Source organism: Carcharodon carcharias (assembly GCF_017639515.1).
Source record: "Carcharodon carcharias isolate sCarCar2 chromosome 24 unlocalized genomic scaffold, sCarCar2.pri SUPER_24_unloc_27, whole genome shotgun sequence".
Taxonomy (NCBI): Eukaryota; Metazoa; Chordata; class Chondrichthyes; order Lamniformes; family Lamnidae; genus Carcharodon; species Carcharodon carcharias.
The window spans coordinates 77,113-91,594 of NW_024470603.1; the positions used below are offsets into that span (position 1 = coordinate 77,113).

Below are 14,482 nucleotides of genomic sequence, written 5' to 3' on the forward strand. Positions count from 1 at the left end.
CCCTCCCCCTCCCCCCGCTCCCCCTCCACGGCCCCTCTCGTTCCGCCCCCACGGCCTCGCTCCCTCCCCCTCGCAGCCCCTCCCCCCCTCGCAGCCCCTCCCCCCCGCTCCGCCCCCGTTGCCCCTCTCCCTCGCTCCGCCCCCGCTGCCTCCCCCTCACTCTGCCCTGCCCCCTCACCCTCACCCCGCCCCCTCACCCTCGCTCCGCTCCCCCTCGCTCCGCCCCCACCGCCTCCCCCTCCCCCTCGCTCCGCCCCCACCGCCTCCCCCTCCCCCTCGCTCCGCCCCCACCGCCTCCCCCTCCCCCTCGCTCCGCCCCCACCGCCTCCCCCTCCCCCCTCGCTCCGCCCCCACCGCCTCCCCCTCCCCCTCGCTCCGCCCCCACCGCCTCCCCCTCCCCCCTCGCTCCGCCCCCACCGCCTCCCCCTCCCCCTCGCTCCGCCCCCACCGCCTCCCCCTCCCCCTCGCTCCGCCCCCACCGCCTCCCCCTCCCCCTCGCTCCGCCCCCACCGCCTCCCCCTCCCCCTCGCTCCGCCCCCACCGCCTCCCCCTCCCCCTCGCTCCGCCCCCACCGCCTCCCCCTCCCCCCTCGCTCCGCCCCCCCACCGCCTCCCCCTCCCCCCTCGCTCCGCCCCCACCGCCTCCCCCTCCCCCTCGCTCCGCCCCCACCGCCTCCCCCTCCCCCTCGCTCCGCCCCCACCACCTCCCCCTCCCCCTCGCTCCGCCCCCCACCGCCTCCCCCTCCCCCTCGCTCCGCCACCACCGCCTCCCCCTCCCCCTCGCTCCGCCCCCCACCGCCTCCCCCTCCCCCTCGCTCCGCCACCACCGCCTTCCCCTCGCCCTCGGTCCGCCCCCACCGCGGCCCCCTCACCCTCGCTCCGCACCCACAGTGTCCCCCCACCCTCGCTCCGCACCCACAGTGTCCCCCTCACCCTCGCTCCGCAACCACTGTCTCTCTCGCTTCACCCCACTCAATTTTTGTCTCCCCAGTCGCACCGTCTCTCTGCACCACCCTCAAGCCAGTCTGTCTCTCTCGACCCCTAACCCCCAGCCCATCTCCACCCCCAATCGCCCAAGCCCCTCATTTCCACTCCCAAACCTATCCCCAGGCCAAATCCCCCATCGCAACCAAAGACAACCCTTCTCCAGCATCCCCCCAGCGCCCGGCCCCCACCCCACAGCACCCGACCCCACCTCCCCTTCCCAAACACCCCCGTCTCCCGCCAGCCCACATCTCCAATCCCCACCCCCCTCGCCAACACAACCCACTTCCCCCTCCTCATTCCATCCTCCCTCCTCCACACACCCCCAGCCCCCTCCTCTCCCCTCACCCGCCCTCTCATGCCATCCCCTCCCCTCCCCTCCCGCCCTCGCCCCCCTCCCTCCCCCGCCCTCCCCCCTCCCCCTCCCCCCTCCCCCCTCCCCACTCACCAGTCCAAGAGCAGTCCCGCAATCTCCTCATCTCTCTGGTGACCCAGTTGGCTCCTCAGACCCTTCCAGCGCTCACTCTCCAGGCCCAGGTATACCGAGCGCTGACACCGATTTCGGTGCCACTCCCGCTTGCGGTCCCTCCGCTCCTGCTCCGTGCGGACCTTCGGCCGCCCGCGGCATCGCTTCCCTGCCGGAGCCTCCATCAGATCCGAGCAAAGCCAGAAAACCCACAGAACCTGGCAACACATCCGGCGCCGCGTGATGACCTCACCGGACCTCTTAAAGGCGCTGCTCCAAATAAAGAGGATGCAGGGCATCACCCAGCAATTCATCACCCAGCACCACAGCCCCCCAGAATTCATCACCCAGCAAGACATCACCCAGCACCACAGCCCCCCAGAATTCATCACCCAGCACCACAGCCCCCCAGAATTCATCACCCAGCAAGACATCATCGAGGAACACAGCGCCCAATAATTCATCACGAGCCAAACGACATGCAACCATTCACCACCCAGCAACACAGCATCAAAACGTTCATCACATAGCAACACGGCGCCCTACAATTCATTACCTAGCAACTTTGACAACGAATAATTCATCACCCAGCAACACAGCACCCAACAATTCATCACCCATAACACAGCGCCCAACAATTCATCACCAGCAACACAGCACCCGTCAACACAATGCCCATCAACACCACACCCATGTACGCTGCACCCTTCAATTCATCACTCATCAAATCTGCACCCATCAATACAGCACCCATCATTTCATCACCCTTCAACACAGCACCAATTAACAGAGCACACATCGGTCCATCACCCATCAACAGAGCTCCCATCGATTCACCACCCATCAATGCACCACCTATTGAAAGGGCACCTGTCAACACAGTGCCTATCAAAGTAGCAACCATGAACACCGCACCCATCATCCATCACCCATCAAACCAGCACCCATCAATTCGTCACCCATCAACATAGCCCCCATTGACCTGCTACCCGACATGACACCCATGAACCCATCACCCATCAACGCAGCATCCATTGACAGAGCTCCCATCAATACCTTCAGCACAGCACCCGTCGTCACAGCACCCATCAATGCAGCACCCATCAACGCAGCATCCTTCAATTCATCACGCATCAACAAAGCAGCCATCAGCACAACACGCATCATTTCATCAACCAGCAACTCAGCACCCTTAAACACAGCACCCATCAACATAGCAGCCCTCAACACAGCTGCATTATTTGATTACCCACAAACATAGCACCCAGCATTTCATCACCGAGCAACACAGCACCCATCAAATTATCACCCATCAGATGAGCATCCATCGATTCATTACCCATCAACAGAGCACCCATCAACACTGAAGCCATTGACACAGCACCCATCAACAGAACGCCTATCAATTCATTACCCAGCAAATCAGCACCCATGAACACAGCAATCATCAGCAATGCACCCATCAGTTCATCACCCATCAACACAGCACGAATCAACACAGCACCCATCAATTCATCACTCACCAATACAACATCCACCAATTGAATACCACTCAAAAAATTGCAACATGACAATGTTTATTAGTTAGTGCATGCTGTAGTTTGTGAGTGAGATCAGTTGTTACTAATTGGGTAAAGATTGGGGAATTATTCTTCATTATATAACAGCATGTTTACACTGTTGTGATATGGGAAAAAGTGATCTGAGTTTCTGCTCTGTGTTGTTGTGAATAAACCTGTATTTTGGTAAAAACAGGCTCCAAATTTGTCCTTTCGTCAACGTATGAATAGTGATTTTAAAATGGCAGCATAGAATGAACAATGAGCTCTGATGATTGGAATTTGGAAAGGATTTATACTACTCCTGGCAACCTCTGTGCAAAATGGCTGAGGCCCAATGCAAGTTCTCAAGTCCACCATTTTTTCCCAGCATCTGAACCATATGAGCAATGGGAAAACAAGGTGGGAATGCGGATATGGATGATCTTGTTATCCCGGAAGAAGAAAGGTACAGCTTTGGCTTTGTATTACCAGGAAAAACTAAGCTTAGAAGTAAAGTATTTTCTGATCCATGGATACCGAAGAGGAATTAACTCTTCTATTACAATTTTTGTATAAGATTTAAATGAAAGATGATTTGCCGGAAGGCTATGAAGTGTGATCAATTTTTGATGAATTTACAAAGGCAGACAACCAGTCCCTGGACGAGTATGTTATGGAGTTCAGTACGTTGTGCAAGTGATTGACAAAGTTTGACCCAAAAATCCCAGAGTCCGTGATTACATTCATGTTGCTAGATTGTGCACAAATTTGACATATAGATGGACTTCTGATATTGACAGGGATTCAGTTTCATAGAAAAGACAAAATGGCTGTTATCCTGAAAATTTTTAGGAAAGCTGTTCTTTCCAGCTACTTTCAAATCAAATACACACAACTTTGCAGTGCTGCAAAGAATTAAGGACTCCATGGTTGCTGAATATCGAGATCACTTGAATGCTAAAAGCAGGAGTCAGTACAAAGGCGGCGTTGTTGAACATGCGAAAGCTCTACCTGCTTTATGTTTGGGGAATGCAACGCTTGCAGAAGAGCAGCCATCCCATGCAAGATAGCTGGAATAAGTCTCTTCATTACTTCTGAGGTGGCCTCAAAGCACTTGTATTTGGAAAAGCCGTGCAGTTACATTTCACTCAATAGGGGTATTACTGCATACAGAATCACTCAATTTTAACAGCACATAAGGAGGCCATTTGGCCCATCATGTCTGCACCAGCTCTCCAAATGAGCATTATGACTCAATGCCATTGCTCTGCCTTTTCCCTGTACACCTGCACATTGTTTCTATTCAAATAATCATCTAATGCCTACTTGAATGCCTCGATTGAACCTGCATCCCTACACTTCCAGGCAGTGCATTCCAGACCCAAACCACTTGGTGGATGAAAGCTTTTTCTCAAGTCACACTTGGTCCTTTTGCAAATCACTTTAAATCTGTGCCCCCTCGTTCTTGATCCTTTTACAAGTGGGAACAACTTCTCATTATCTGCCATGCCCAGCCCCCTCAAAATTTTGAACATCTCTGTCAAATCTCCTCTTAGAGCCTTCTATCCAGGGAGAACAGTCCCAGCTTCTCCAATCTATCCTCATAGCTGAAGTTTCTCATCCCTGGAACCATTCTTGTAAATTGCTTCTGCACTATCTCCAGTGTGTTCACATCCTTCCTATAATGTGGTGCCCAGAACTATACACGATACTCCAGCTGAGGTCTAACGAGTATTTATATAAATTCAGCATGGCCTCCTTGCTGTGACGTGATACACTTTGGAAGGAGTAATTTGACAAGGATGTATTCAATGAACGACATGGCACTAGGAAGTTCTGAGGAACAAAGGGACCTTGGCGTGTGTGTCCATAGATCTCTAAAGGTGGAAGGGCATGTTAGTGGGGTGGTGAAAAAGGCATATGGGACACTTGCCTTTATCAATCGAGGCATAGATTACAAAAGTAGGGAGGTCATGTTGGAGTTATCCAGAAGCTTGGTGAGGCCACAGCTGGAGTACTGTGTGAAGTTCTGGTCACCACATTATAGGAAGGATGTGATTGCACTGAAGGGGGTGCAGAGGAAATTCACCATGGTGTTGGCTGGGATGAAACATTTAAGTTATGAAGAGAGGTTGGATAGACTTGGGTTGTTTTCGTTGGAGCAGAGAAACTGAGGGGCGACCTGATCGAGATGTACAAGATTATGAGGGTCATGGACAGGGTGGATAGGGAGCAGCTGTTCCCCTTAGTTGAAGGGTCAGTCACGAGGGGGCATAAGTTCAAGGTGAGAGGCAGGAGGGTTAGGGGGGATGTGAGGAAAAACTTTTTTACCCAGAGGGTGGTGACGGTCTGGAATGCATTGCCTGGGAGGGTGGTGGATGTGGGTTGCCTCATATCCTTTAAAAAGTACCTGGATGAGCACTTGACACGTCATAACATTCAAGGCTATGGGCCAAGTGCTGGTAAGTGGGATTAGGTAGGTAGGTCAGGCGTTTCTCACGTGTTGGTGCAGACTTGATGGGTTGAAGGGCCTCTTCTGCACTGTGATTCTGTTGTACACTATGCCCCTATTAAAAGCCCAGGAATACTATATGCTTTATTAATTGCTCTCTCCACCTGTCCTGCTACCTTCAATGATCTATGTACATATACACCCAGGTCTTTCTTCTCCTGCACCCCCTTCAAAATTTCACCCCTTATTTTATATTGTCAGTCCATGTTCTGCCTACCAAAATGCATCACCTCACACTTCCCCACATTGATCTTCACCTGCCATCTATGTGCCCACTCCACTAACTTGTCTATGTCTTTTGGAAGTTCTGTCCTCCTCACAGTTGACAACACTCCCAAGCTTTGTATCATCCGCAAACCTTTAAATTGTCTGCTGCACACCCTGATCTAGATCATTAAGATATATCAGGAAAAGCAAGGCTCCCAATACCAACTACCGGGGAACTCCACTACAAACCTTCCTCCAGCCTGAAAATTATCCATTGACCGTTACTCTCTGCTTCCTATTTTTCAGCCAATTTTGTGTATATGTAGCTACTGTCCCTTTCATTCAATGAGAAGTAACTTTTCTCACAAGTGACACGACTCACTGAGGATAGTGTGTTGTCATATCAAGTCCCACTGCTCCCCAGGCTGTGACAATGTGAGAAGTTTAATCAGACCACGAAATTGTCCCAATTCTACCTGACTGTTTAATTTAGGTTAAACTAGGTTTGTAAACTTAACAAGTAGATAACAGTTTATTAACTGTCTGTAACCAGTGGCAAAAGAAAGAAATATGAACTACTAACTTTTAACTATTTAACTTTAAACTCTATCCCTCCTTAAACCTCTATACGCACACACAGACATACACACATAATATGGATGTTAAATATGAGATAAAACAATGCAATAGCACCAATCCTGAGTTCAGGATTAGATGGGTTGACTTTCATTGCTTTCTTCCAAATTTCTTGCAGGCCAACACAAGGTGGTCTCCCAGCTCTCGCAGTCTGTGCTTCTCTGGTTGAAACTTGCTTTTAATGTCTCCACTGGTGATTTTTCCACTTTTCCTCCTGACAGGAGTTTCTCAAAGAAAGCAGGATCCAGTGATGTGAGGAAGAGCCAGCTAGCTACTATCGCAGGATTACTGGAATCTTACAAAACACAGGAGAGAGAGGTTTCAGATCTTTTCTCTTTTCAGCTGGGAACTGATATACTGCACCATTTTCACACAGAACCTGGCCACTTGGTCAGGAGCCAATCAAAACGCCGTCACTAGGCAGTTCCCTCTTAAACCAGGTTTGGAAACCAGCACTATTCTGTCCAACCTGGCATATACTGTTCCATAATAGCAACATTGTAGATTTTCTTCTTCCTGCTCCATTGAACTCCTTTTAAACTGCAGCCATGGTAGTTTTTAAAGCCACAGTCCAATCTTAAAACCCGAGTCCAAGAAAAAATAAAAATATGTTCTTTACAGAAGTCTATAGCGTGGCATTATAACAAATGTCTTTTGAAAATCCAACTGCACCACAACAATAACATTACCATCATTGACCTTTTCTGTTCCTCTTCAAGAAACTCCAGCAAGTTAGTTAAACACGATTTTCCCTTAAGAAATCCATGCTGGCTCTTCCTTATCAACCCAAATTTTTCCACGCGATGGCTAATTCTATCCCGAATAATTCTTTCTAGGATCTTGCCTACCACTGACGTTAAACTGGTTGGTCTGTAATTGCTGGGCTTATCCTTACAACCTTTTTTGAACAAGGGTAATGTTTGCAATTATTCAGTCCTCTGGCACCCCTGAGTTTAGGGAAGACTGAGAAATGATGGCCGGTGCCCCTGCAATTTCTACTTTCACTTCCTTCAATATCCTTGGACGCATCTCGTCCAGCCTTGTCAACTCTAAGTACCAACAGCCTATTCAGCACTTCCTCCTTTTCAATTTTGATCCCTTGTCATGACAGAATTTCTTCGTCTGTCACCATGGTCTGCGTAGCATCTACCTCCTTGGTAAAGATGGATGCAAAGTATTTATTTAATACCTCAGCCATAGCCCCTGTATCCATGTGTAAATTCTGTTTTAGGTCTGAATCGGCCCTTCTCCTTTTACCACTCTTTTATTATTTATGTGCCAAGAGAAGACTTTGGGATTCTCCTTTATGTTGGCTGCCAGTCTTTTCTCATAATCCCTCTTGGCTTCTCTAATATGTTTTTTCACCTCCCTTCTGAACCTTGTGTATTTCCCTTGGCTCTCAATTGTATTTTCTACCTGACACCTGTCATAAGCACACTTTTTCTTCTTTATCTTACTTTCTATCTCCTTTTTCAACCACGGAGCTCTGGATTTGTTTGCCCTAACATTCCCTTTCAATGGAATGTACCTTTGCTGTGCTAAAACTAATTCTTTTTTGAAGGTAACCCATTGTTCAGCTACTGTTTTTCCTGCCAAACTTTCATTCCAGTCTATCTGGCCCAGCTCCATTCTTGCCTCATCAATGTTGGGTCTCCTCCAATTAATTATTCTTACTCTGGATTGCCTATCATCCTTTTCTATCATCATCCTAAAATGAACAGCACAATGATCACTGTTCCCCCACTGACACTTGATCTACTTGGCTCACCTCATTTCCAAGAACCAGTGCGTCTTTTCTTGTTGGATTGGACACATACTGCTGAAAAAATTCTCCTGAACATAATTTGCCCCTCTCTGCCCTTTACACTGCCACTGTCCCAGTCTACATTCAGGTAATTAAAGTCTCCCATTATAACTACTCTATAATGCTTGCATCTCTCCGCAATATCCTGGATTCCCAGATTTGTTCTTCTATGCCCTTCTCACTAGTTTGCGTCCAAGCAATGTAATTGCACACATTTTGTTCTTTAGCTCTAGCCAAATTGCTTCTGTTCTTGAGCCCACTGGAACATTACTTTACTCCAGGATTGCAATGCTCTCCTTAATCAATACTGCTACCACTGCACCCTTACTTCCTTTCCTATCTGTTCTGAACACTTTGTACATGAGATTATTTAACACCCAGTTCTGCCCCTCCTTCAGCCAGGTCTCTGTTATCACCACAACATCATATTTCCACATGGCAATCTGTGTCTGTAACTCCCCAATCTTATTTGTTATACTCAATGCATTTACATACAGGAATCGTAATCCTGATTTAGATTTTGTTACTTTCTCCTTCACCCCAACTTCTCCTATTAACTTACTATTCTCTATCCTAGTGCGATCTGTCCCTCCCAGTATTTTGTGCACCCTTATATATTTCTCTAATATTTTTCTTGGACCCACACCCCTGTGAATTAATTCAAAGGCCATCCAACAGCACTAGTAAAACGACAGGCAAGGAACTCAGTCCCAGCTCTGCTCAGGTGCAACCCGCGCCCCTTGTACAGGTGCCATCTCCCCCAGAGTCAATCCCAGTGTCCCAGAGATTTAAAGTCCTCCCTCCTACGCCATCTTTCCAGTCATGCCTTACCCTCCAATGGCACTGGCACGTGGCTCTGGGAGTAATCTGAACATGACGACATTTGAGGTCCTGCTTGCTAATTTTCTACCGAGCTCCCTAAATTCTGATTGCAGGACCACATCCTCCTTCCTACCTAAGTCATAGGTACCAATGTGGACCAAGCCCTCTGGCTGTTCACCCTCCCCCAGAAGAATGCCCTGCAGCCGTTCTGTGACATCCTTGACCCTGGTACCAGGGAGGGAACATACCATTCTGGATTCATGTCTACAACCACAGAAATGGTTGTCTGTTCCTCTAATGAATCCCCTATCACTGTTGCCCTTCCTTTCTTCCCCCACCCCCCCTTCCTGTACGGCAGAGCCGCTTGTTGTGCCACAAGCTTGGCTCTGACTGCACTCCTCTCAAGAACCAGTTTCCAAAACGGAAAACTGGGACCCAGGGGATTCCTGTGCTACTTCACTTTAACAGCCTGGTCATCACCCATTCCCTCCCTGTCTCCAGACTCTTAAGCTGCGGTGTGAACAACTCTTTGAACATGCCATCCACGTAGCTCTCAGCCTCACAGATGCGCCACAGTGACTCCAGTCATTGCTTGAGCTCTGCAACCTGGAGCTCAGGTTTCTGCAGCTGGCAGCACTTCCAGCACGTGTGGTCATCTAGGAGACCGGTCGCATCCATGATTTCACTCATATTACAGGACGTGCATTCCACTGGACTAAGCTGCCCTGCCATGTCTTAACTCTACTTCACTTACGTTAACTTTATTCTACTTAGGATTATTTATATTACTTTATTACTTTACCTAAATTTCCCTTATTCCTCAGTGAAATCCAACTTCAGGTACATGTTTAAAAATACTACATTTTTCTAATTTACTCACCAGGTCCTACTTACCAAGGCTGCCGCTCTTCTTTCTGAGGAAAGGTAGAGAAGGAAAGAAGCACCTACTCGCTCCTCACTGAACTCCCTCAGTCACCTGTGCTCTTGAATTCTCTCTACTTCTCGCACTGTTTTTATAGCTCCTCTGCATGAGAAAGCCCGATGTGATAGCCCCCAACATAACACCCAACATGGTAACACCCGACATGACAACACCCGAGACCACATTACCTGACATTGTCAGCTCCCAACAGAAGAACACTAGACACGACAGCACATGAAGCAAAAACAGCTGACATGAAAACACCCGACATGACAGGCCCCAGCATGACAGCACTCGACATGACAGCACCCAACATGTCAGCACCCGACATGTCAGCACCCAACATGACAACACCTGACATGGCTGCCGCCGACACAATACCCAATATGACATCAGATATGACAACACCTGATACGACAGTCTCCAACAAGACAATATTCGACATGACAATACCTGACACGACAGCACCAGGCATGACAGACCCCGGCAAGTCAGCCCCCGACACAACAAGACCTAATATGACAACACCTGAAATGATAATACCTGACACGACAACTCCCAACATGACAGAACCCAACATGACGACACCCAATATGACGACACCCAACATAACAGCGATGACACTCGACATGACAAAACTCCACATGACAGGCTCCAACATGACAATACCCGACATGACAACACCCGACACGACAACACCCAATATGACATTACCTGACATGACAACACTCGACATGACAACACCTGACATGACAGCCCCCTTGAACGACAGCATCCAGCATGACAGCCCCGAGACAACAAGACCCAATATGACAATGCTTAAAATTACAACACCTGAAATGATGGCCCCCAACATGACAAAGCCTGACATGACAGCCACCGGCATGACAACACCTGACATGACAGCCCCCGATACAAAAACGCCTGACATGATGTCAACCAACACAACAGCACCTCATACGACAACCCTTGACATGATAACAGCCAACACGACAGCCTGACATGACAGGCCATGATGCGAAAGCCCTGATTTAACAGCTCATGATGCAACAGACCCGAAACAACAGCACCCACGTGACAAGAACTGACATGACAACACACAACACAACAACAGCTAACATGACAGTCTGAGAAGTGTGTCCTCTGCAGTCACCATCGCCGTGAAGCAGTCTGGGAAGGGTGCCCTCTGTAGTCACTGTTGCCGTGAAGCAGTCTGGGAAGGGCGTCCTCTGCTGTCACCGTCGCCGTGAAGCAGTCTGGGAAGAGCGTCCTCTGCAGTCACCGTCGCCGTGAAGCAGTCTGGGAAGAGTGCCCTCAGTGACTGTCACTGAGTGAAAAAAACAAGGAGTGACATCACAGGAAAACCATAAGTTTATTGGTTGGTAAGTAACTGCTAGTTTGAACTATCTATTCTAAGTTGATTTCAGATTAAAGGTAAATAGGAGAAATATTTTACAGATGGATAAACTAAAGACCAGCAGGAAATTTAAAAACAAATTTAAAAATTACTTAAAATTTAAAACAGAGATGCAGGGCCAGGCGCTGTGTTGTAGCTGCATGATGTGGCAGCTGGTGATTCCTATTGACCACATCTGTAGCAAATGTTGGTTGCTCAGGGAACTTTGGCTCAGAGTTGATGAGCTGGAGCCTGAGCTTCAGACACTGTGACATATCAGGGAGAGGAAGAGTTACCTGGACACTGTGTTTCAGGAGACAGTCACACCCCTTAGATTAACTACCTTAAATTCGGCCAGTGGTCAGGGAGAGGAGGGTGTGACTATGAGTGAGGCAGGTGGAGAGACCCAGGAGGTAACACTGCAGGAGCCTCAGCCCTTGCCCTTATCCAACAGGTTTGAGATTCCTGCTGCCTGTATGGACAAGAGCGGGAACTATAGGGAGGATGAGCAAACTGACCATAGCACCATGTTGCAGGGAGCCATTCAAGTGGGGGGAGAAAAGAGAAATATAGTTGTAACCGGGATAGTATAGTTGGGGGAATAGGTTCTGTTCTCTGTAACCAGGATCGAGAGTCCCGAAGGTTGTGTTGCCTACCTGGTGCCAGGGTTAAGAATATCTCAGATAAAAGCAAAAAATTGCAGATGCTGGAAATCCAAAACAAAAACAAAAATACCTGGAAAAATTCAGCAGGTCTGGCAGCATCTGTGGAGAGGAGCACAGTTAACGTTTTGAGTCCGAATGACCCTTCAACCCTTTGTTTTTGTTAAGAATATCTCATCTGGCCTGTAGAGGAACTTCGAGTGGGAGGGGAAAGATCCAGTTGTTGTGGTCCATGTAGGTATCAAAGATATTGGTAGAACGAGTAAAGAGGTTCTGCCAAGGGAATACGAGCAGCTATGGGATACATTGAAAAGCAGAACCAAAGAGGCAATAACCTCCGGATTACTAGCTGACCACAAGCTAATTGGCACAGGATCGATAAGATTAAAGAGGTAAATGCATAGCTCAAAGATTGGTTTAGGAGAAATGGGTTCGAATTCATGGGACATTGGCACCAGTACTGGGGAAAGAGGGAGCTATTCCATTCGGACAATGTCCTCTTGAATCATGCTGGTGCCAGTCTGCTGGTGAATCGCATAACTAGGGTTATAGATAGGGCTTTAAACTAAATAGTTGGGGGGAGGGTTCAGTTGCATGGAAATATAAAAAAAATCAAAGTTTAAGGAGAGGGTGAGAGTGCAGGTTAGTGACGAGGCTGATTGTTGCCAATAAGTGAAAGGAAGGGACAGAGTGTGTGAATGCCATATTGCACCAAAGAATCATATAAGAGTAGGGAAAATTGACAGTAGGGCAAACTTAAAGTCTTTGTATCTGAATGTGTGTAGCATTCAGAATAAAACTAATGAGTTAACAGTGCAAATAGAGATAAATAGCAATGAATTGGTGGTGATTACAGAGACGTGGTTACAGGGAGAACAGGTTTGGGAGTTGAATATCCAAGGGTACTCAGTGTTTCTGAAGGATAGGCAGGAAGGAAAAGGAGGTGATGTAGTTTTGTTAATAAAGTAAGAGATCAGTGCCATTATGAGGAATGATATAGACACTGGAGAGCAAGACATAGAGTCAGTCTGAGTAGAAATAAGAAAAAGCAAGGGAAAGAAGTCCCTGGTGGGAGTAATCTATAGGTCCCCAAACGATAGTTCAGCAGTAGGGCACAGTATAATCCAGGAAATACTGGGAGCATGTAAGAAAGGCACTGCAATAGTCATGGGTGATTTTAATATGCATATAACTGGACTAATCAAATTGGCAAGGGTAGCCTTGAAATAGAGTTCATGGTGTTTATTAGAGATTGTTTCGTGGAGCAATGTGTTGTGGAACCAATCAGGGAGCAGGCTATTCTGGATTTGGTTTTGTGTAATGAGATGGGATTAATTAATGATCTCATAGTAAAGGATCCTTGAGGGAAGATGATCATAGCATGCTAGAATTTCAAGTTCAGTTTGAGAGTGAGAAACTTGAGTCCCACACTAGTGTTTTGGAGTTAAACGAAGGTAACTACATAGGTATGAGGGCAGATTTGGCCCTCGTGGACTGGGCAGGAAGACTACAAGGTGGGACAGTTGATGAAGAGTGGCAGATATTCAATTCCTCCCTCCCAAGTAAAATACATTCCAAAGAGGAAGACAGATGGTAAGAGGGGGGAAAAGCATCCATGGCTAAGCAAGGAAGTTAAAGATTAAAGGCAAAAACTAAGGCATACCAAATTGCAAAGGTCAGTGGCAGGCTGGAAGATTGGGAAACTTTTAAAGATCAACAAAGGGTTACTAAAAAATAATAAAAAGAGCAAAGGTAAATTATGAAAGAAAACAGTGCAAAATGTAAAAACTGATAGCAAAAGCTTCTGCAAGAAAAGCGAGTAGTTAAAGTGAATGTTGGTCCCTTGGAGGACGAGACTGGGGAGCTAATTGTGGGGAACGCAGAAATGGTGGAGACGCTTATTCAATATTTTGCCTCCGTTTTTGTGGTGGAGGACACTAGTACCACCCCAATAGTAACAGATCGAGCAGACGGTGTAGAGAAGGAGGAACTTAGAACAATCACCATCACTTGAGAAAAAGTACTGAGCAAACTACTGGGATTAAAGGTTGACAAGTGCCCAGGACCTGATGGCCTACATCCCAGGGTCTTGAAGGAAGTGACAACAGAGATAGTGGATGCATTGTTAATAATATTCCGAAATTCCCTGGATTCTGGAAAAGTTCCAGTGGATTGGAAAAATGCCTATTCAAAAAGGGGGGGAGGCAGAAAGTAGGAAACTATAGACTATAGTTTAATGCGTGCCATTGGAAAATTTTTGGAACCCATTATTAAGGAAGTAGCAATGGGGCATTTGGAAAGTCAAAATGCAATCCAACAGAGTCAGCATGGTTTTATGAAGTGTAAATCGTGTTTGACTAATTTCCTAGAGTTCTTTGAAGATGTGACAAGCAAAGTGGATAATGGGGATCCTGTAGACGTAGTATGTCTGGACTTCCAGAAGGTCTTTGATAAGGTGCCGCACAAAAGATTAATACATAAGATAAGATCACACAGAGTTAGGGGTAATATATTAGCTTGGATAGAGGATT

At 47.6% G+C, this 14,482-nt stretch overlaps 1 protein-coding gene across 1 annotated transcript; it reads left to right on the forward strand.

Moving 5' to 3' along the window:
• Positions 1-10,162: 10,162 nt before the first annotated feature.
• On the forward strand, positions 10,163-10,894 carry LOC121273531 (uncharacterized PPE family protein PPE24-like). Its single transcript, XM_041180707.1, has one exon. The coding sequence runs from the start codon at positions 10,163-10,165 to the stop codon at positions 10,892-10,894; it is 732 nt and encodes a 243-aa protein (XP_041036641.1).
• Positions 10,895-14,482: the final 3,588 nt, after the last annotated feature.